The sequence below is a fragment of the Branchiostoma belcheri genome, unplaced genomic scaffold, assembly GCF_001625305.1.
Source record: "Branchiostoma belcheri isolate BF01 breed outbred unplaced genomic scaffold, Haploidv18h27 scaffold56, whole genome shotgun sequence".
Lineage (NCBI taxonomy): Eukaryota > Metazoa > Chordata > Leptocardii > Amphioxiformes > Branchiostomatidae > Branchiostoma > Branchiostoma belcheri.
In genome coordinates, this window is record NW_017804198.1 from 1390647 (window position 1) to 1413832 (window position 23186).

Below are 23186 nucleotides of genomic sequence, written 5' to 3' on the forward strand. Positions count from 1 at the left end.
ATAGATGTACACACAAAGTTCTCCAACTTTTGGTCACCACTGGAGAACACATCGGCAGAACATACTGTACCTGAGCAAAACCCATAATGCATTGTGGATAGCACTTCAGCAGAACGTCTCATATAAGGTCGTATTCGCATATACAAGGTTAACATCCTGTCTGTAGTTTCCAAATGTTATGTTGGAAAAGATATCCTCTGCAACAGGCAAAATTCTGATGCAATGTTGACCAAAAATCTTGAAAACTCATGGTTTTGTGCAGTAAAATGTACATTCTCCCGACATGCTCAACTGAAGTACTATAAGTTAACACTGGTCCTAGCTGTTGCCTTAGATTGCCCAGTGGGCTACTTTAAACAAGTGCTTCATGGGTTAATTTTAGTTCCTGATACTACTTGGAGAGTTTTTAGCGTACAATCCCGTTAAGAACGACGTCCTGCTAGCGTGATGAGCTGGAGCTGGAGCGGCTGCGGTGGCGACGGCGGCCCACGGAGCGCGAGCGGGATCTGGAGCGACGCGGCCTTCTGGGAGAAATGGACCTACGGCGGATGGGACTCCTGAAATAACATTCAACAGAACATGCACATCAAGGGTGGGCTATTGGGAGATTATACATGTAGTATGAGCCTAGTATTAAACTATATAAACCCATGAATAGCAAAGTTCTTTGATCACAACCATTTATTTTTCATGAGCCGACGTTTCAATGATCGTCTGCCATCTTCATCAGGGCATTTCTGACTGGTTTACTGTGAACTGATGCTAGATGTTACTTGGTGCGTAGTGCACTGCGAACCAAGTAACAGTGAACTGTGAACTATGTAACACCTTTGGCTTTAGTGCACTATGCACTAAGTAACATCTAGCGTCAGTGCACAGTAAACCAGTCAGAATTACCCTGATGAAGATGACAGACGGTCATTGAAACGTCGGCTCTTGAAAAATAAATGGTTGTGATCAAAGAACCCATGTTCAGATTCAGGTTCGGATTCGAATACAGGGCATATACAAAATACGGAAGGGACTGCTCGATTAACATTTCCTGATGGAAAATGGAGCATCTTTGCCACAAAATTTTGTAACAAGCACTGCACTTCTACCAGGGTTTACAAAATAATGTTGTTTGCAGGCACGTCTGGGCAAAACTGTGGCCACATAATTTGCAGAGGCTGACACTTGATGATGGTAACGTCAATTTTCCCTTCATTTTGCAGCACAAATTTTTGATTATTGAAGATTTCAGGTAGTTTAGAACAAAAAGGTGAATGTGACATAAGTCCAGAACTAGTTCCAGGTTTTTTCGGACTTGAACCTAAACATTTTTACAAGTCCAGAACTAGCTCCAGCGTACCGGTACACAGCACTATAGCCCAATAAACTGGTTAAAGGAGTACTAACCTCCAGAAGGGACAGGCATTAATTTTAGGAAGTGAAAAATGCATATTTACTTTACTTTTATTAATTAAATGCCCATTTTGTGCGCAAGTCTTAAAACACATTGAATCTACAAAATGTAGGACAAACTCTCCAAATACCCTCAAAACTATCCCAGAATACACCACGCTACCCTACCGGTGTCTATGTTTTAAACAAAAAGTTTTAAACAAAAGTTTATGTTTTAACTTTAAGTGTATGAGTATTGCATAAGCCAGAGTTCCCGGATGTATCGATTGTGGTTCAGCATGGGGGAAATGATATCGATATCGCTTGACAAACATGCGCCGCGCAAGTTGTACACGCGAAACAAAGTACATGTATGTAAAAAGTCGGCTAGTTATGTATTCATTGCAGTATAATGTATCGGAAAATAGCACTTCCTTCTGGAGGTTAGTACTCCTTTATTGCTATGGAATTATGTAAAATAAAGAGATTTCATCTACTGTCTCCTGTATGCATACCTTCTCCGGGCACCACCAAACCTGGGAGGAGAAGGCCGTCCCCAGCGCGGCGGCATGGGCGGGCGGCGCGGCGGGCTGGGACGGCGCCGGGGACGGGCAGGCAGCACCATGGCTGCCGTCACCTCCTGACCATCTATTTGTCCTACAAAAAACAAGGACGGGGTGAAAAAACACCTAGGCGACATGATATTTTCACCACATAAGTTACAAATTCATGAAACATCTTCAGGAAGTTTTCCTCCTTCAACAAAGATACAAAATTACGTTTTGCATATTGACTTTAATACTGTCCATCAAAAAAAAATTCAAGCCCTCATCACACCTTTACCAAATGAGATCCATGACTGATTTATTGAACATGTACATGTTTTTCATCAAGAAAATGAAGTTTCAGGGTACTAAGCAGAAAGAAAATAGACTTTTTGCAGCCTATGATCCACTGCTCACATGATATCTGAGTGTATAATGTGATGGAAGCAGTGGATCGCTTTTTTCTTGACAAAGACCAGATTTGTACAGTCAAAAATTTGGGTAAGTCCAATTTCTTGTGTTGGAAATTACAGTTTAAACTTGCTTCATAATAACTGATTTTGTAGACAACAGTGAACTGGTTGTGAGGTCCCACCTCCATCCATGTGTTTCATGGCTTTCTCAGCATCCTCGGCATCTTCAAAGTCGATGTAGGCAAAGCCTTTAGACAGGTGAGCGTTGACTCTGTCCACAGGCAGTTCTACTGTCTTCACCTGGAGGGGAGAGGCATCGGTAAGTCAGCTTTATTCTTGATTGGATTTTATTGAGATTGCAACATTTCAATACATGCAGAACAGAGGCAGCTGTTGCTGGTGTTGTGTCCCACACATAGAAACAAATACTGGACAGACAATACACATTTTCACTTGAGTCTAGTGGGGAAAGTCGTGTAAAGTGCCTTTCCCAAGGGCACAAGATCAGTGGCATGTCAGGACTCGAACCCGGGACCTCTTCATTCCAAGTCGCGCACGCTGCCGTTGTGCCACACGACCCCACAGCTATACAATGTGGAAGTGATCCTAACTTAGGTTTAGCTCAATCACCAGTTTGGAGCTATAGTCAAACTTGCCCAAATAACAACCTCTTAGAGTCTATAAGCCAGCCATATGGTCATAATGACCACTTTTTATTGATACCAATTTTTCTCCCATAGATGTAAGCATTAAGGGACTTGCCTAAGCCGACCACTTGTCCTTACTTGACAGAAGCGGCCAGTTTGCCCTTGATTTTGACAGCATGGCAGTCTTAGTGCAATGTAAAATGGCACTGGCTGGGTCACTTTGGATCAGTGGGGTAGTCTATATTATTGTAAAACAGGTGAAAATTTTGCTGCAGTTGTTGCCATGTTTTTGTGTAAGTAGACCACTTGTCTAAAGTAACTTGTTTGACTGTATTGTTCGACTGGCGGTGACAGAGAGGACAGATGTACATGTCCAGTATTTACAGCTTCATTGGCCTGGGGAAATTTCCCCATTTTTGGCAAGTGCAAAGAACAGTAACTGTTTAATTTTCCATCATGAGGGCCAAACTTTTTTTGCAACATCTATGGGAAAATTGGAATGAAAATACTTCTAGCTGTATTATGTGCACCTACACTCAGTGTTGTGCAGTTAGAACATTTAATTTACTTTAAACATTTTACCTGCACAACTCATTGTCTTTGCTGCGGTACAAGAGAGTGCATCATTAATACACACTAAGTTCTGCCCACCTTTCCATACACAGTAAAGATTTCCACCAGGTGGTCCTTGTTGACATTCCTGGTCAGGCGCCCGACGTGAAGTTTGGTAGGTTTGGGTGTCGGGCTGCGTTTGCGTACTCTACGTGGGGACCGTGACCTGCCAAAATAAACACAAAGTCATCAGTGCAATGTCATACTTCTGTGTTCACTTTATTGGTTCTTCAGGACAGTCCAAAATGGGAACAATTAAAGCTGTGATATATAACATTAAAAAAGTCAATTTTCTGGTCATTTCTTAATAAAGTAAGTTGAATCAACCCTACTCCATTGCAGTAAGTGCCATCACCTTATTAAGTTTTTTATCAAAATATTAAAAATTTTGTTGCAATAATGTTACATAATGCTCCTAAGAGATCAACATCAGGCTGGGAGGACAATCTGGATCCACCTGGGCTAACGTATCAGTAAAGTCTTGTGTGAATAAGGTCACGTTTGTGAACCGTAACTCTCGCGAGATCATGTTGTAAAGTGATTGGTCATTAATTATCCTGATGAAGGCGACAGTGGTCGCTGAAAATTTGATATCACTGTAAATTGTGTGTTGGAATGAAGTTCAATGTTCTACTATAGAACTTTCCCCTCACTCTAGTCCAACAAACTACTGCTCTGTATATTCTTACTCAAAGTTAGTCAAACACTCAACACAACCAGCCCCTCACACTTGCTACATAATGTAATCCCATAATGTAACACAACAGGGTATCTGCTACAGGACTAGTTACCATGATGACAGATGTCTGGTCCAGGTCATTGACCTTATGTGTTTGGACAACAACTGAAGAAAAAACTGAGCAAAAACAATGTTTCCTTCTGTGAAGGTAAACATAATACTTAAGTCAGGGAATCCAGTCCCCTAACTGATCTTGACTTGGACGTTGGAGTAAAACGTTTAACTTTATTCCAACACACAGTTTACAGAGAGATCAAATTTTCAGCGACCACTGTCACTTCATCAGGATAATTAATGACCAAAGTTAGAATACTGGACACTGAACAGGACTACTTTTTAAGAGACATTAAGGAGGCCATATATATCAGAGCACTTCAGGCTTCATTTAATAGAGATGGTGGATGATATAAACTCCCTGGCACTTTTGATCAATTGCTTCACGTCACATATCAGTAAAATCTCGTGTGAATAAGGCCACGTGTTTGTAAACCGTAACTCTCACAAGATCACGCAGTGAAGTGATTGGCCATTAATTATCCTGATGAAGGCAACAGTGGTCGCTGAAAATTTGATCTCTCTGTAAACTGTGTGTTGGAATAAAGATCGCGCTGGCGAATAAAATAAAAATCCGACCAAAAATAAGAATGCTACTAAACCACAGGAATACAAAGACAAAGCTGGTATTGTGAATTTGGGGCAGAACATAGCAACGAACATATACGACAGGCCGGCACATGCTGGCTTTTTGCAAAATTTATGAATCGGCACTGTACGTATGTACTGAGTTCTTGAGTCGTGGAGCTTCGGTAGCCTGGATGCCATCCTCCAGATTTACCACCGGCTCCGTATTGTCGCTATATAGCAATTGCAAGCTACCATGAACTACCCAGGCCTAAAGCCAGGCCAGAGCCTCGGATGACGTGATTTTTTTTTTTTTTTGAGAACAGTCGAAAATCAATGCATATGCGGATGTCATCCATAAAATTAAGTCAGTGTGGCCTAACTACCAACACAGATGAAGTTTCATGCTGACCTTGACTTGGTTTTCCTGCGGGAGACCTTCTCGACGCGCTGCTGTCCGCGTGTGCGGCTGCGTGAGGAGGAGGAGGAGGAGCTGCCGCTGGAGGAGGAGGAGCTGGAGCGGGACCTGGAGCCGCTGGAGGAACCACTGGAGCTGCCCGACGAGCTGGAGCCAGAACTGGAGCCACTGCTGCTGCGGGAACTACCGGAACTAAACACAACAATGGAATGATTGTTTTCCAGTTTTATTCTATTTTCATATAAAGAGTAGTAAAATGAGCATGGGCAAAACAAAAGAGTATAAAACTAGAAAGGTAACATTTGCAAGGCTCAAACACGTTAATATATATGGTCAGACAGGAGTATAAATCCCTCCTACTATAAAATTGCAACATTATGTAACACAACACCAATTACCATGGTGAGAGACATCAAGAAATCAGGTAAGAGGTCAGTATTTGGAACAGAAGAAGAAGAAAAGGAAACACAATGTTTTCCTTTGGTAAATATAATGAATGAATGAAAGGTTTACTGATCAAACAAGCACATTGCAACCACAAGATAAATTCCATACTTGTTTTACAAATGGTACTGAAAAACAAACTTAAATATCATAAACTTTAGCTGGTAATGCTTTGGCATTTGCCAACATAAAATTGACTGTGGCTGACGTCGTCTGTAAGATTGAGACAAATTGCCTGGAAAAAAGAAAGTTCATACAGGATGGTCAATGGAAAGACTGAAACAGTGAAAGAGAAGGGGGTGAAACGGGGTGACGGAGGAAGGGTTCATTTTCGTGGAGAAAGAAGGATTGCACCCAGTGTTTCCGCCAGAGGGCCGTCCACCCGTCATATGACGGCCTGGTGTCGTTTTGGACGGCCTGAACTCGGACAGAGGCCGTCCTCTTAAAAAATTTCGAGACTCGGAAAAATCAAAAAATGACAGTCTTTGTTTTGTTGCTGTAGACGGGGACGCCGTCCAAGGCAAGAAAGACACACGTTGTTTGTTTTGCTATTGTTATCATGCTGACGAACAATTGATGTCGGCGCCTTTCGCATACGTTAATCTCATTAAAACCCGTTTTTCAAGTCTCCATCCGGTAAAATGTATCCACAAACATTTTTCCTCGAACAGAATCATTTCGGATGTGAAAATTCTCTTTTGGGAGTTACGGTTTTTGATGGTCTTGTAGCGGGCGGGTTGCATGAAAATCCACGCCGCAGTTCGCTATCCACGCGGCCACGCCGCGGTTCGCTAACACTTCCGGCTTGCTTGAATACGCGAAAGGCACCACAAATCGGCATATGGATGCATACATTTTCCCAAAAAATCTTCATAATGAATTTCTTTAATGGAATGTTACTAATTAGCGGTAGAAACACCGTAGAAAGTAGCGTAGTGTAACTCTCTTCGCCAACAAACAAATTCTACAGCTATGCCGGCAAAGATGGCTCTATCCAATCAGAGCACAGGTCATATGAGGTCAACCAATCAGAGCGTAGAGTTCACGCTGCTACTTACATATTAATGACAAAATGGCGCGTATTTCCTTCTCCGGCGAGGTTGAGAATGTGCGCTGCAAGTTTATTTTTCCGGCGATTTTCTGACTTTTAACGCCGATTTTTCGCACGCTACGATCACGCTACCATTTGACACTGTACTGGAGACAACAGATGAGTGATCATTTTACAATCAAGGAGCATTTTTGTTGAATGAAACAGCAATGAAAGCTACGATACAGCCAATTATTTTTCAAAATTTGTCTCGTGTATGAGAGATAAGATGACGTTTCTTTACATGTTTTGATGTATTTTTGGCTTGATATTAACTAGTAATTCGTAGCGGAAATGTACGGAAGAAGCACGAGTACGAACGAAGCAAGGCTCTTCACTATTAAAAATCCGGCTAGCGCGGGCGCTACCGGAGGTTATAATTAAATGATGCCGATGTTTGGAGTTTTGCAGCAGAGTTTTGCAACAGTATAATTCTTTCCTGACGATACGTTTGCCATCTGTAACAGTGTTTTTATGTCAATACAAAAAAATGTGGAATGCTTGTGGACAGTTTCAACTTGTAAACAAGTGTAAACAAATGCCCCGCCCCCTCAGTTAATTTTCGCGACGTGTTCCCTAAGTTAACTAATTTTCGCGACCCGGCCCTTCCCAACTGGACGGCCTCTCAGCTGCAGTCTGGCGGAAACACTGATTGCACCGCAACTTAAGACCGGTGTCTTTACAAGTTATGGACTTAAATTGTTACTGGACTTATTGGAGGGAGAAGGACCTTAGTATCTGCCAGAGTCTTTGCTTCTCTGACGTCAAAGAAGAAGAAGAAATCTGTTTGTTCTTGCACACATTTCTATGTTCTACTTCTCTTTTTTCCTTGCTTTTTTAGTTTAAAATACTTGTATTTACCTGCTGGAGCCACTGCTGCTACTGCTGCTGCTCCTGTTGCGTTTCCTGACCCGAGGACGACCGCGTTCCTTCGTCTTCCCTTTAGTCTTCTCCTTCACCGCCTCCTTCTCATTCTTCTCTGTCTTACTGCTGGCTCCCTCACGCTCCTTACTTTTACTCTTTGCCCTAAAACAGACAAGGCAAACAGAACATGTGAATGTGATCTCGAACCAGTTTAGCTCATTGAAGAGCTAATCTAAGAAATCCACTGGTCATGACAGACACTATGTACACAGTATTTACAAGTTCATTGTACCGGGGAAATTCCCCTAGCTCTTTTCAACAAGCACAATGAACAGTGAACCACGGCTTAACGTCCCGTCCTAAGGACTGCGACCCTAAACAGTAGAGTACAGGGATTTTTCTAAACAGGGGAATAAGGGAGCTGCTCCCTCATGTAACCAGCCAGCTCCCTCATGTCAATTTTCAGATAGAACCCTAAGTGGCTACTTACACACCATTTAGTCTTTCTCAAAATTATCTTTTTCCAGTAAAGATGTAAAAACAATACAATAGTGCAATCTAGCATTACAAACTGTGTTACTCTGTTAAAAAAAATTCCCCCCTTGGTCACATAACTCCCTCGCCATGCTTGCGATCTGCTCCCTCATGCTAAATTTTTCTACAAAAACCCCTGGAGTAGCACACATCACCATGTCGGGTTAGTGACAACAGCTGGGATTCGAACTCCCAACCTCTTAGTTTAGAGGCAGGATTGCTAACCACTGTACTATGCAGTACGCTAAGTACATGTACAAGTGCTTGTCAGTTTAGAAAAAAATCCTGAATAATCAGTATGACTGCCCTTTGTCATAACACACCCTTACACTAGCCTCCTTCGCAGTCTTGTTGGGCGTGGGCGTAATTTTTTCTCTGAGCGACGCTAGTAATATGCCGCCGCGAAGGACGATTTGCTGCCGAGGGACTTTTGCCACGGAGAGAAGGTTTCCGCGCTCCAACAAGACTGCTTCCAATCGGCGAGTTAAAAGGGCTATCAAAAAACACTTAGGAGCGATTGGCATGGATGTGTGAACTTCCCGCAATAAACGCCACCAGTGCAGGGTGGTGTTCACGCCCCGTTGATCGACGAGCCAAAACTTGTAACTTTCCAGCGGTCGCCGATCAACCCGTCGGTAGAACGCCAACCATTCCCGAAAATCGAGCCCTATCCACTCAACAAAATCCCGGAGACATTGCTGCTACGAAAAACAACTTTGAACAAATCACTACCACAGGAACCCGCAAGCTAAACTGTGATATTGCTGGGGGACGTCGACAGATAAACAAAGTGCCGCCATGTTGTTTGGTGGCGGGTTGATCTCACTGACCATGGGAGGGTAACACACCGCTCCGCAGCAAGTTGCGTAATAGAAAGAATTGCACATTTCACCAGCAAAAATAGTACTGCAAATTGTCTTGGTTTGTTCGCATGGGACGCTTAAATATGCACAGCAATGCCTTTGTTGTAACATTACCAATGTTCTCTGTTGGAACCTTCGACTATAATGTAACGCAAGCTAATAAAACCAACCGTTGACAAAGGCGAGCGCGTGTCATGCGTATCTATGAATTACCCTTGCGCGAACATGTGAATTGGGCCTGCGCGAACATGTGAATTGCCCCTGCACGAACATGTTAATAGCCTCTATGAAAGGCTGGCTTAATCCGAGGTCCTTTTAACTCGCCGATTGGAACGAAGCAGTCTTGTTGGAGCGCGAAACCTTCTCTCCGTGGCAAAAGTCCCTCGGCAGCAAATCGTCCCTCACGGGGGCATATTAGTAGCGTCGCTCAGAGAAAAAAATTACGCCCACGCCCAACAAGACTGCGAAGGAGGCTACCCTTATACCAAATTAACCTTTGCACATCTGAAGTTCTGCAAGAGTTGTTTAAAACTATATAAGTTACATGTAGTAATAATGCCACAAATGCCACTCTCAGCTTGTTCTAGGAAAGTACTAGTTTTTTAGCACCTCAATCCTTGGTTGATAATTATTCTGGTACTTAAGTTATTGAGGTATTCTTGAGCTGGTATTTGGTACTTACTTAAGTAGTTGGTACATCCATCACACAGTTAAGTGTTTATAAGTCATTTTGTACATCGTACATTGTCTGGACATTTTTCTTAAAGTAACATTCATAATTTGTTCCACTTCATTTGCATGACACTTGCACCCCTTTCTACCCAGTAAATATCATGGGGGAGGGGGGCACACACAAATCATGTGGTAGTACTAGTATCTGTGGTTTTACATTATTTGAATACAGCTTCTTTCAAATGAACTGCAGCGTTGGGCATGTCAATCACCACAAAATCCCCTACCTTCCGTTCATAATTTTTCGCAGGAGATAATTTTTTTTTTCAGACACCAAAAAATAATTTCCTCTCCACCCTTTACGGTTTACCTACAAAAAGCAGTTAATGCACAACACATGGCTATCTACGTGCTACCATACTATAGACAAGTACCGTAGCACGCCTTCACACCATTGAAAAACTCTGCACTTAACCTTATAACCACATTTATACGAAGAAAACTGCACGTTTGACTTACATTATTTTTCCCACAAAAGCCACGCTAGTCGGAGATTAAGCGCAATGCACTGTGGGTAGTGTAGATGCCGGGGGAAGATCGTAATGTTAGATAGGGGGGTCATTGCAAACTTAAATATATACAGTACAAGTCATGTACTTTATGATAATATTCAGATAGTAAAACAGAGTAAATTTTAAAAATGCCAAATGAATATTGCATTAATATAACTGAAACTCTGTTTTTGCAATTTTACTTACCAATTAAATATATCCTCCCTTCACGCTGTTATAGTGGGTTCGTCCTGCATTATCTCCAAGTAGATGTTGGGTGCGTCTTTGTTTTACACATGTTTTGCAGTATTTTGTTTTTGGTTTACTTTTAGTAGTTCGCATTTTCATCTCTTCACTTCGCGGACAACAAAATGCATTGCATATTTGTCCATACGGGCCACCGTACGATAAAAAAGAAAAAAAAACGTTGACCTGCCTGACATCTGCTTGGAAATTGGTCTATCAGATTTCAACTTTGGGCTGTTACAGAAAATAGCTCGGGAGGGGGGAAGAGGATCGATTGGAAGTAGGAAGGGTTTGAAGATTTTTGAACAAGGAACTAGGAAGGGTTTGAGCAATTTTAGACAAAAAACTAGGGGAGGGGGGTCAGCAAAACCTGGATTGGAACTAGGGTACTATCTAAGTTGATTTTTTTTTACCTCCACCACCCCCCTAAATATTCATTTTTGGAACAGCCCATTGGTGCGAGACCAGGTCAGAGGGTATGACTTTTTCTTAGCTGAAAAATGGGAGGGTCTAGGGTGGAATTCTCTCCAAGTTCTCCCTGAATTCTGCCTGACAAGTTCCGCCTTGTACCATGGCGAACCTAAAGGAGGTCCGTGACCGTGTGATGGGCAGTATGGGCCGGACCATGTTCACACATGTAGCGGAGGGACCCATCAACGCCTTGAGTACCTGCAGGGACGGCTCCCAAGTCGTCTTAGCGGGCCGAAACGTCTTCAAGATATACGGCATCGAGGATGAAGAGTTTCTAGAGAGAGCAAATCTGAGAGTCGGCAGGAAGCTGTCACTGAACTTCAGGTAGGATCTGGAGTATCTTACTATGACTGTCTACCATAACTGATTTATTTCTGGCTTGTCTGTCGGCCTGTCACTTATGTGTGTGTTTTAACTTTTATATGATACCGTACATATGTGTTTTTGTGTACACGCGGGCGCGCGCGCGTGCGTGATGTGTGTGTGTGTGTGTGCATGCATGTATGTCCTTTGTGTGTGTGCATGTGAGTGTATGCCATGGTGTGTGCCAGCCCGCGTGTGTGTCCGCATGTGTGCCCGCCTGTATGTGCTCTTGTTTGTGTGCACGCATGTGTGTGCATGTGTGTGTGTGCCTGTGTGTGTGTGTGTATGCCCACGTGTGTGCTCTTACTAGTATGTGTGTGTGCCCAGTGTGTTTGCATGTGTATGCGTGCCTGTGTGTGTGTGCCCGAGTGAGTGCTCTTATGTGTGTGTGCCCACGTGTGTGTGCCCGTGTGTGTTCTCTCGTGTGTGTGTGCCCACATGTATGTGTGTGTGTGCATGTGTGTATGTGTGTGTGTATGAGTGTATGTGTGTGTGTTTGTGTGTGTGTGTTTGTGTGTGTGTTTTTAAAGTGTCACTGTCAGCGATTCATATATCATTGTGGCAATCTAGAGGTCACCATGAAAAACACCCCTGCCAATATTTTGAAAGATACGTAGTGTTAACATTAGTTGAACACTCAGAGTCAGAGTCTACATTACCAAACTACATTTTGTGTATCCTGCAGCTGTGCAGATGTAGCCTGGCACCAGCTGGATGACAACCTCCTGGCGACTGCAGCTACAAACGGGGCGGTCATCACCTGGAACCTCAGCAAGAGTTCCCGCTCCAAACAGGACCAAGTCTTCACCGAGCACAAACGCACAGTCAATAAGGTACCTGTGGGGAAGGATATAGGTTGACTTCTTTGGTACAATATTAAATATCCATGAATGTTTGCACCACCCAGTGGTCTTCATAACTTTTGATTCACTTCTATATGAATTAAACTTTAAAGACCAAATGACACCAAAAAAGTCTGTAAAATACATAACATGTACAAAAGTATACATACAATATAGTCACATGAAGTTGGTCCAATCATGATGACTGAGAAATTGAGTTTGTACAGCCTTCCAAAGGTCAATTTTGGGATCCGGAGACTCTCCAGCAAGTTTACCAATCGCCCTCCTTGGGCATCTCTATTTGCATGTTTATGTTTTATTTTTGAATTTCTGTGCTTTTTTCTGAGCTGACATCGCGGGGTGCGTGACATCAGCTCAGGAAAAAATATAGAAATACAAATTAAAAAGGTAGAGATGCAAATCGTCTGCCAGGACTGGCTTGTGCCGACTCACCCGCGGATCCAGAGGGGGGGGCGGCGTGCTAGTAAATGTCAATATCCGACAGATTTCCTCATTTGGAATTGTATTTGAATTGTATTGAACTCTTTTACCCTGTCTGCTTGTTTGCAGGTATGTTTCCACCCGACAGAGCTGCATGTGTTACTGAGCGGTTCCCAGGACGGTACAGTCAAACTGTTTGACCTGCGTAAGAAGGAGAGTGCGAGTACCTTCCACGGCAGGTCAGAGAGCGTCAGGGACGTGCAGTTTAACCCTCACAGGTACTCATGGAATAACTTACTGTTAAGACAACTTACTGTTAAGACTCTTTGGCAACATTATTCTTTTGTAAGGTTCTATTATTAAGTTGTCATTCAATGTAATTTCAGGGTGGCAAAACAATAAAAATACTCTGGATGTAGAAATCTGTCTGATCAAGGGTCTGATATTGACATTTACTGCCATCTGTTTACACACTAAATGAAATGTTTGCACTACTACATGTACTACTACAGTTTGTACATTGTATTTGCACACTAAATGAAATTCATCATCATTTCATACTTGAAGCATTTGAAATAGCATCAAAACATGAGCTACTGTAGGTGTCTTTTTATTTAGTATGCCTACTAGTAAGTTAGTACAATGCAAAAAAAGCAAATCAGTGATGACGCATTTGCCTCACACTTGAGTCACAGATAAAAAATTTACAAAATTTAAATGTACATGTCTTTTTATTCTTCTCTCTTGTTGTTGAAGTTACACACACTAACTTATCATGACTTTTATATGATCAAATAATTTGAAGAACATGACATTGTAGATGTTATATATTGTCATTTTCCAGTACTACATTGTAGTGTCTTCCAGGTTCCCTGTCTGTGTTCCCAGTTTCCTGTTACCCTTTTTCCATTTTCCATTTCTCTTTCACACTTTTTGGTAGCAGCACATGAGGCTACTCTCATCTGCCGAATAAACATACCCCCCGGAATAAACATACCCCCCGGAATAAACATACCCCCCGGAATAAACATACCCCCCGGAATAAACGTACCCCCCCGGACAAATCTTCAAAATCAAATAAACATACCCCTGGAATAAACGTACCCCCCGGAAAATTACCAAAATTGACGGGTAACCTGTGTCTCTTGTACTAAAATGCGCCCTTACTGATATATGCACAAATCTTTAACTGTTATTTGCAATTAGGAATTTAAATAGACAAAAAAAGAGCATTAAATATTTCGTATTTTGATAAGCACCACCCATGACAATAGAACATTCAGACGAATTTATGCACGCGGTGATTGCAAAAACCGGCCCGAAAATGACAAGTTTCTCGCTACAATACGAATTTATAAACGTCTTCACGTCGATGATTTGTCCATTTTTTTCACACGAAGTTGAAAAAAATTACTGGTTTTCAAAAAATTAATAAACGTACTGTGCAAAATAAGAACGTACTGGGTGGATGTTCGGGCCCAAAAAAATAAACGTACCCGTATCTTTATTCGGCGGATGAGAGTAAGCTTTTTACTACTGCTGCTTCTTTGTATTTCACTTCAACAGCTTTTGCTAAATGCAGTAAACAGGGACCTGGACAAAACTTAGATCTACATGTCAACTCAAATGTAGCCCAAATTCATGCTTGCTCTCATGAGTGCTTGTGGTATCCAGGCAACATTTACATAGCCTAGTGCACAGGTTTCTGTCAGAGGCTCATGCTCTGACTAGGATTGCAAGCATACACTTACAAGAATAGCACTGTGAAGTACATACATGTAGACTCAGGTACCCAGATTATTGGACAATATTGAAATGCAGCCCTTTTATCTTCGACTTACATGCATACGTTTGTTTTTTATTTATATTTATTTATTCATTACATATTCAAACTATTAGGTAGCGCCATTCAACTTTGCAGTTTGATATCTTCCGTATTCCCCACATTTCCATTATCATTTCCATTTCCATTATTATCAGGGCTGGAAATACTGGGTGCATGTGCACCTTAGTACACTTAAAATTGAAGCTGTGCACCCAATTTTTTTCTGTAGGTGCACTGGTGCACCCAAATATTTTTGTAGTTATTTTTGTACATATTAAATGTACACTGTATACATTGATACTGCATATTCTTGGCATCTAAGTGTCAGAAAATATTTGTTGTAGTCCCATTTCAGATTCAATAAATAAAAATAAATAAATAAAAAATTTCAGATTCAAGCTCAGAAGAGGAGCAGTTAGATCTGTAATTAGGTGTTGTTTTATATGGTGCACTCAAAAAATTTTGTGTGCACCTAAATTTTTAGGTTGAGTGCACCAGTGCACCTATTCCCAAAAATGAATTTCGAGCCCTGATGATTGTACATCATGTTGTGTACATGTATTTGTCTCCTACTGAACGACTGTTCTTCTTGTTTCCCTGCTTGTGTCTGTGCCTACCTCTGTGACAGTGTCATAAGGTACTATCTTCACTTGTTTGGCATGCGTCTTTAAAACTACGGTTAACCCAGTGTACGTCATTCCATGTTTTTCCATTGCCAAATGACAAAAAATTCACTCTGGAAACACACCATCGTTCCTTTCTTGACTTATCTGCCTTGAAAGATTTCGCCAGAAACTCCCCTGCAGTTCCTGAATGAGCTGCTAGGGGGACCAAACCCACACCACTTATTCCTGACATGAAAAGCTATCTGTCACCAAAAATCCAAGACCATAGCATGTTCACAAAAAAGATACAAAAACCAAACTTTCTGCTGCAGTACCACGGTCAACCACCGGGGGGCTCAAATTTGCCTTGACCTCTGTCTTCACAAGACCTACATGTAATCACATATCAAATATCATAACAATCTATACAGGCTTTTGTAAGTTATGTTGCCCACAAATATGCAGAAACACAGACAGACACACACACATTCAGGCACACCAAAAACAAAAACATGAAGTGGAAAACCCAAGAACCAAGGATTGGTTGGCCTAAAGTCAGCATTGCCTTAGTTCTTGTGAAATACAGTCTTCTGGTCTTTATCTTTTCCAACTTGACATACTAGTACCCATTTTTGTAGGATATTGTTGCACAAATGATTGTGTAAGGATTTTGACAGATCATATAACTTCTTGCCTCCTTCCAGGGACTACTACTTCTCTTTTGCATCTACTCATGAGAACGGCAACGTGCTACTCTGGGACCTGCGCCGACCAGACAAGGCGGAACGTTTCTTCACCGCGCACAGTGGCCCTGTCTTCTGCTGCGACTTCCACCCCGACGACAAATCGTGGCTGGCGACCGCCGGGAGGGACAAGGCCATCAAAGTGTGGGAAGTGGTGCCGTACAAGCAGATACAGGAGGTGCACTGTGTGCAGACTATCGCCTCGGTCGGCCGGATCAAATGGCGCCCACAGAGAAGGTACCATATAGCCAGCTGCTCCCTCCTGGTAGACTTCAGTATTAACATCTGGGACATTCGCAGACCGTACATCCCGTTTGCAGCCTTTGAGGAGCACAGAGACGTGACGACGGGGATCACGTGGCGCCAGGATCCACACATCTTTCTCTCGTGTTCCAAGGACTGCACCGTGTACCAGCACGTCTTCCGCGATGCCAAACGCCCGGCCGACCACGCTAACCCCATGGGACTGTGTTTTAACGTCAAAGGAGACATCTCCTTCGCCGCGAGCGAGGCTTTGGGCGGCGGAGGGAGGGGTAAGGGAGGGTCGGGAATGTACGCGTCCACTCGACTTCCGTCTTTCTTCCGCAAAAACCCTGACCCAACCGAACAGTTCCGTTCCGTCAACAGCAACCTGAGCGTCTTTACAAACAGGACCCAGGAGAACCCCACGGCTATGGACTGGTTTGTCAAGACGGCGGAAAACTACTGTTTAACCGGTCGGCCCTTGTCGGAACTTTGCGAACACAACGCACAAGTGGCGCGCCAACTGGGGCGGCACCAAATAGTGCAGACTTGGCTCATGCTGAAGCTCATATTTGCAGGATTGGGTACAGTAAGTGATAAAGGTGTTGTCACCAGTCCTAGTTTAGGTAGGATAGTGTCTCTGTCCACAACTGGTGGGCAGGGGGATCTACTAGACAGAGTATCACAGCATAACGAGACTTCGACAGTAACAGACATGCAGGAGGCTAAAAGTACAGAACCGCCCGGCATTACGAAGGAGAAAGATCCGTCAGAACCAGGCGAGGCTGAGCCTAAATCAGCTCTGCCACAGTCACAAGCCACAGACAACCCTGCACACGCAGACCTCACACACGTACACGGAGACTTCTTCTTCGGGGACGGAGAAGGGGGCGGAGCCTACAACGACTACGACAGCCTGCCCAACATGGACCACATCCAGGACTGGACCCTGCCCGGCGAGGCCTTCCAGCCGCGCCACGAGATCATCGACCGCAATCCCTCCCCGGAGGAGCTGGACCGCCCTGACTCCCCCACCAGCATCAACGAGTCGGAGACCGTCAGTCTGAGCAACGAGAAGTTCCTGAAGGGGACGGTTCTCAGTCCCACTCCCATGAACCCCTCCTTCCTGGACGTGCGGCTGATGTCCCCGCTGGTGGTGGACATGCTGCATCACTACGCTGAGCAGGGCGACGTACAGATGACTGTCTCTGTCATGATCGTACTGGGGGACCACCTGAAGGACCAGGTTTGTTTGTTTGTTTGTTTGTGCCTTTATACTCGATTATATATCGTAGGAACAATATATATCGCCCCATTCAGCCATGGCAGCCGCTTTTTGTGGGGGTCGAGTTGGGAGGACAGTCAAAGGGTCAAAAATTATAATAATTAATAAATATAATAGTAGTACAAGCAATTGTCGAGTTAAGAAAAAACAATAATACAAAGCATACAAGAAATGAATACGTAAATAAATAAATAACAATAACAAAACAGGTGGAGGAGCAGATCCAGGAACACTGGCTCATGTCGTACGTGGACATGCTGGGCTGCTTCAAGCTGTGGATGGTCGCCACGGAGATCATCAAACTCAGCTACCTGATCGGGGTACCGAGTGTGGGCACACTGAACCAGAACTCCACATCTATCCACTCTAACTGTAACCACTGCAGCAAGCCACTCACACAGAAGGGCTGGCTCTGTACAAGGTGTGTTTGTTTGTTTGTTTGTTTGTTTCACATCTATCCACTCTAACTGTAACCACTGCAGCAAGCCTCTCACTCAGAAGGGCTGGCTCTGTACAAGGTGTGTTTGTTTGTGTTGTTTGTTTGTTTCTTTGTTTGTGCTGACACATTATGTCAGCCTACACAAATTCAATTTCTTGGATATAACTTTTTAATGTTTATTTTCTTTTGATTAAAAAAACACCACATTGTCAAGAATGCAAACAATGTAATTATAGTAAACGCAGGACGACTAGACCGGATCTCATAGCTTGTTAACGTTAGACCGCAACATCTGTTATGTAATAGTATGTTTATCTGAAGTGTAACCGACACTGTTAACTGTTATACCTGTTCTGAATTGTTTATGTTCTTGTTGTGAGGGCTAGCCCTTTATAATAGCCTCCGGGCTCCGGCTAGTTGGGCAGTCCTGGCTGTATATATATGTCTTTCACCGCCTAATAAATCAAATTAAATCAAACGCTACATTACTAAATAGTACACACACGTACATGAATATGAAACTTACCGCAGACTTTTGTTGTCATTTTCTGTACAGATACATTGTATTACAAAAAAGTATCTGTACAGAAAATGAACTTGTATTACTGGTTTCTTTCTGTAGATATGAGATAATGGAGTATAGAAAACAAAAGTCTAGAATACAAAAGACTAGATAGGTAGCTCTTGCAAAGCAAATGCAGAATGTTTACCTTCACATAGAGTCTTGCCTAACAAACTACTCCTCTGTTTATTCTTGATCAAACACATTCATATACTAGTATATGGTCACACAAGTCCAAGGCTGTCCTTCTACTTGCAACATAATGTAATCCAACACCACAGTGTGTCTGCTACAGCACCAGTTACCATGGTGACAGCTTTCTGGTACAGGCAAGAAGCTTTCATCACGTGATGAAAGCTCCTTGGTACAGGTTATGATATTGATGTTATTTGTTTGGAGAAGAAGACAAAGAACAAGAAACAGCAAAAACATTATATCATACATTTCTTTCTGCAAAGGTAAACATAAATATCAGATTTCAAAAGCTGTTGTTTTTTTTTCTGTTGCAGATGTCAGAAGTTGGTGAACACGTGTTCTGTGTGTCACCACGTGGTGAAGGGTCTGTACGTGTGGTGTCAGGGCTGCAGTCATGGCGGTCACATCCACCACATCCAGGAGTGGCTCCGCACTAACCGGCAATGTCCAGCAGGCTGCGGCCACTGCTGCCAGTACACCTGACCAGCACAACACTGGACTGGAGATAGATATATAGAATACAACACGGTGTATTCCGTATCACCCGAGGTACCAGCCTGACCGTGGGTCGGATCACCCGAAGGCTGGAGGGAGATCCAATCCGCGGGAGGGCTGGGACCGAGGGTGATGCGGGATGCACCGAGAGTGGATACACCGAGGGTGATGTCATACCCACCCAAGAAAACATGCCTTTCAATGCAAAATGAGCGTCCCTAAACCCCAAAAATGAAACAACATCAATTCCAACATCCGAATTTTGTATTCAAAACCAGTGCACGCAGTTAGGGCGAAATGTGTTCGAATCGTTCTATGGAACATTTGGAAGCCCGGGGCACACGCGTAAAGAAGCCCAGGTCGTACCGTAAAGTATGTCCGGAACACCCGTATCGAACGTAATCGCGGCCCAGGTATGACATAAATATGAATATCACATGATGCAAGTTCATCTGTGTTGGTGCTGGTAGTAATCATATAGTACAAGTAAAACTTTATTCCAACACAAAGAGTACACGGTGATCACCTTCATCAGGATAATTAATACTAGTAACCAATCATGTGTCACGTGTCTGTAACTCTTAATCTTGAGAGATCACGTTGTGAAGTGATTGGTCGTTAATTATCATGATGAAGTCGACAGTGGTCATTGAAAATTTGATCCCTGTGTACTCTTTGTGTTTGAATAACATTGTACTACTGTATGGTTTATTTTGAAAGGCTCCTAACATTGTCTCAAACATGGCAGCCAATACAGCTGAATTTTGTCAAAACGTTACATTAGAATTAGAGACATTGGAGACAATTATAGATCATTTAAAACAGTATTTTCTGGGATCATATTAATTAAACAGAAAATGTACTTGTCGGAATATAAAATGAAAGCTAAAAGACTATCACAACAAGATTTAAAAAAAACATATCAACAAGATATTAAATCTCATCACAGTGAATTAATCAGTAATTCTTAGCCTAAATCATTACTGTATTTTCACATGGTCACATTAAGAATTTAAAAAATTTTAATTGATCGAGAAGGATATCAAAAAATAAGGATAGTTGCTACGTACTTGCAAGAAGTCTTCCTGGTAAAATTTCTGGTAAAATTTGTAACAACTTGTAGCATTGCCGTTAACAACTTTATTTGCAAAAACATGTCAGAAGGCTAATGGCTTTTACAAGGTCAAAGATAGCACAATACAATATTTAAGTGCAAATTTAAAGTATTCCAAGCCTTGCAACAGCAATTTGTGTAAAACTATTATTATCATATAGTACTGTAGTTCAAAGGTTTGGTTTTAGAATTCAAAGTATTGGCTCTGGTACCAGAGTATTATATATCAGTATTATCATCTGCCATGTTATACCACAATACACAGGCACTGTACAAATGTAATAAACACTTGACCAGCATAGCCAGGTCTAAGACTCAGAATTCACAGAATTTGGTGCTAGTTGGAGAACATTATTTTGTTTCGACCGTCCAAGTTAGCCTGGGTACCATCCATATCTGTTATCCTGCTTCAGTTTGAATGTCTGTGGTCCCAGATGGATTTTCTTAGCATATAGAGGAGTAAGGCCACAGCAAGTAAATTTTATGGATGACATCCTCCACAGACTAAATCTAATGCGAGCGGGGCCTACACTTAATTATTGTACAGATGGTTCTGATTCAGTGGGAACATCACATATACACAGCAAGTATCACATATCACTGCATCAAAGTAAGAAACAAAGCATTAAATCAGAGCCTTTTCTTGTCTCCTCTCTTTATAGTTATCTACCTTCCGGCATGGCAACAGACATCCTTGCCCATTTTCGGCATGTTGACCACTGCCAGAAGGCAACAAAATATCTCGTTTTTTTTCCAAAATCAGGCAAATATCAATGCGCGCTAATGTCATCCATAAAAATGACTTGCTGTGGCCTAACCTAACAAACACAGATTATAGAGACTAGTCATCTTCTTTGAAGTAGTAAAAATATAATGTTGAAGCAAAAGGTTGGAAAGTAAAAATCGCGATGTTATTAGGGATTTCCCTCGCATAAGACGTTAAATGGAGGCTGTTGCATCATTTTCTCATGATTTTTACCTTTAATCAAGTTGCTGTAATCAACCTATAATCATGGCAAGTATAAATTTGAATGGTACACAAACACCGCTTAGCGGTGGAGAGAAGAACTGCAGGACCAAAATTCACTGACACAGGGCAGAGGAGCGCCATGTGGTGAAATGCGCGTGCTCCCAGCAGATCAACTTTCAACTAGTCAACTTTAAACCTTCGTACAAAAATAAGGGGAAATGTGACGTCCCTCCAGAGAGACGTCAATGGAATAACCCGTATCCAAGCATTGGGCGTCCTTAGCAACAGCACAACGGTGCATGTTTTGCAGTTCCAGCCCAGTGCTAAACACCGGACATTTTTGTCCGCGGGGGACTGGGCGTGTCCGTGTTTAGAGGTAGACAGAACTAATTAGGCTTAAGAAGGTTTAGTATAGCTGCCTTTGTGTGTGGGAGAATAAAGACTGTCATTGTCACATGTCTGCAAACTTTACTATGAACACTATTCACCAAAACACGCATAAAATCTCTGGCTTATAGCTTTCCACAACGAGATGGCAGAGTTGGTACTTCACTGGTCACCAAAGGAAAAGCGGAGACGTGGTCGCCCTTCTTTAACTCTGAAGAAGGTGATAGAGGAGGACATAGGTCTGGGCGGTGCTGAACTGTCCTCTGTCATGCGTGACAGGAACTTGTGGAGACAGTACATGGTGTCACCTGAAGGATGAACTGAACTGAGCTTATGTAGCTTTCTGTAGTATTTTATTCTTCAAGATTATAACTTATTGGTACTAGTACTATAGCTCGTAAAAGTTTCACAGTGACTTTATTTTTTGCTGTGACTTCTTCAACGCGAAAATGGAATGACAACGCCAATATGTCTTGCATAGTTCATTCATTAGATCAACCACGAAATAAAAACAAGGAAAATCCCTATTTTTCTCCTACTGCAAAATAAAACTAGAGTTCCCCGATCTCATACCTTCGCCAAATGACTGACAAATTATAGATTAGATTATTCCCCCCTGATTTAAGAAATAGGAACCTAATTTTCATGAATTATATCATTTTATCATAATCTCAACCAAAAGACAGTCTTATATAAACAAACAAGGCATTCTAGTATTTCCTAATGAATTATGCAAATGAGGTCCTGATTTGAATAAATTATGTTTAATGATGTTCACCTCAACTTAACTTTCAAATTAATTATGCAAATTAAGTCATTATTAACATAATCAATATCTGCCTGTGTTTCTCTCGTTGTCAATTACCAATGTCACAAGCTTCAATTGTCTTATTATGGAATGCAGCTGATTTATAGAATTTCCTCATAAATTATGCAAATTACATCCATATTTGCATAATTGTCACATAATTATATTAAGCATCACGTAAGCTACCTACATACCAAAAATCACGACGATCCGTCAACCGGTTATTGAGTTATCCTCTTTTGAATATTTACCTTCGCCAAGAAGGTTATGTTTTCAGGGGCGTTCGTGTATGTGTGTGTGTGTGTGTCTGTCTGTCAACACGATAACTTGAAAAGGCCTTGATGGATTGTCTTGATACTTGGTAGATGGGTAGGTCTTGATGAGACCTCAAAATGATTAGATTTTGGACCCCCTAGCGGCTTGCTATGGTACTGCAGCTGAACTTCCGGTTTTGTTATCTCAAGATCCAGACATGCTATGGTAATGAAATTTGGATGGTGGGTAGCTCTTGTGCTGGGGAAGAAGTGACGTGAGTTTAGGCCCCCTAGCGGCTTGCTCTAGAACTGCAGGGGGGTTTAAAGGACAAATGTTTAAAAGAGGATAACTCAAGAACCGATTGATGGATCATCGTGATTTTTGGTATGTAGGTAGCTTAAGTGATGCCTGACATGATGATATTACAATTATGCGAATATTGATGTAATTTTGTATAATTAATGAGGAAAATTCTATAAATCAGCTGCATTCCATGATAGG

The 23186-nt window shown here is 42.2% G+C and overlaps 2 protein-coding genes across 2 annotated transcripts; one reads left to right on the forward strand and one right to left on the reverse strand.

The window, feature by feature from the left end:
• Positions 1-351: 351 nt before the first annotated feature.
• LOC109481557 (RNA-binding protein with serine-rich domain 1-like) lies at positions 352-10437 on the reverse strand. The gene is made up of 7 exons (XM_019784148.1): positions 10365-10437; positions 7774-7938; positions 5373-5570; positions 3640-3766; positions 2524-2641; positions 1899-2040; positions 352-557 (listed from the first exon to the last, which is right to left on the reverse strand). Coding segments are annotated over exons 1-7 (870 nt in total). The 5' UTR covers positions 10367-10437; the 3' UTR covers positions 352-439.
• A 677-nt stretch (positions 10438-11114) lies between these two features.
• Positions 11115-20784, forward strand: LOC109481536 (WD repeat-containing protein 24-like). Its single transcript, XM_019784119.1, has 6 exons — positions 11115-11437; positions 12162-12309; positions 12889-13037; positions 15894-17421; positions 17670-17881; positions 18971-20784. The coding sequence occupies exons 1-6, from the start codon at positions 11214-11216 to the stop codon at positions 19137-19139; spliced, it is 2430 nt and encodes an 809-aa protein (XP_019639678.1). The 5' UTR covers positions 11115-11213; the 3' UTR covers positions 19140-20784.
• The last annotated feature ends 2402 nt before the right edge of the window (positions 20785-23186 follow it).

Excerpts from the sequence above, each read along its gene's own strand:
- LOC109481536 (XM_019784119.1), top strand. The coding sequence starts at position 11,214 with ATGGCGAACCTAAAGGAGGTCCGTGACCGTGTGATGGGCAGTATGGGC. Across the intron at positions 12,310-12,888 it reads ACAAACGCACAGTCAATAAG|GTATGTTTCCACCCGACAGA; the intron begins GTACCTGTGGGG and ends GCTTGTTTGCAG. Across the intron at positions 17,882-18,970 it reads AAGGGCTGGCTCTGTACAAG|ATGTCAGAAGTTGGTGAACA; the intron begins GTGTGTTTGTTT and ends TTTCTGTTGCAG.
- LOC109481557 (XM_019784148.1), bottom strand. Across the intron at positions 5,571-7,773 it reads AGCAGCAGTGGCTCCAGCAG|TTCCGGTAGTTCCCGCAGCA; the intron begins GTAAATACAAGT and ends TGTTGTGTTTAG. Across the intron at positions 2,041-2,523 it reads CATGAAACACATGGATGGAG|GACAAATAGATGGTCAGGAG; the intron begins GTGGGACCTCAC and ends TGTTTTTTGTAG.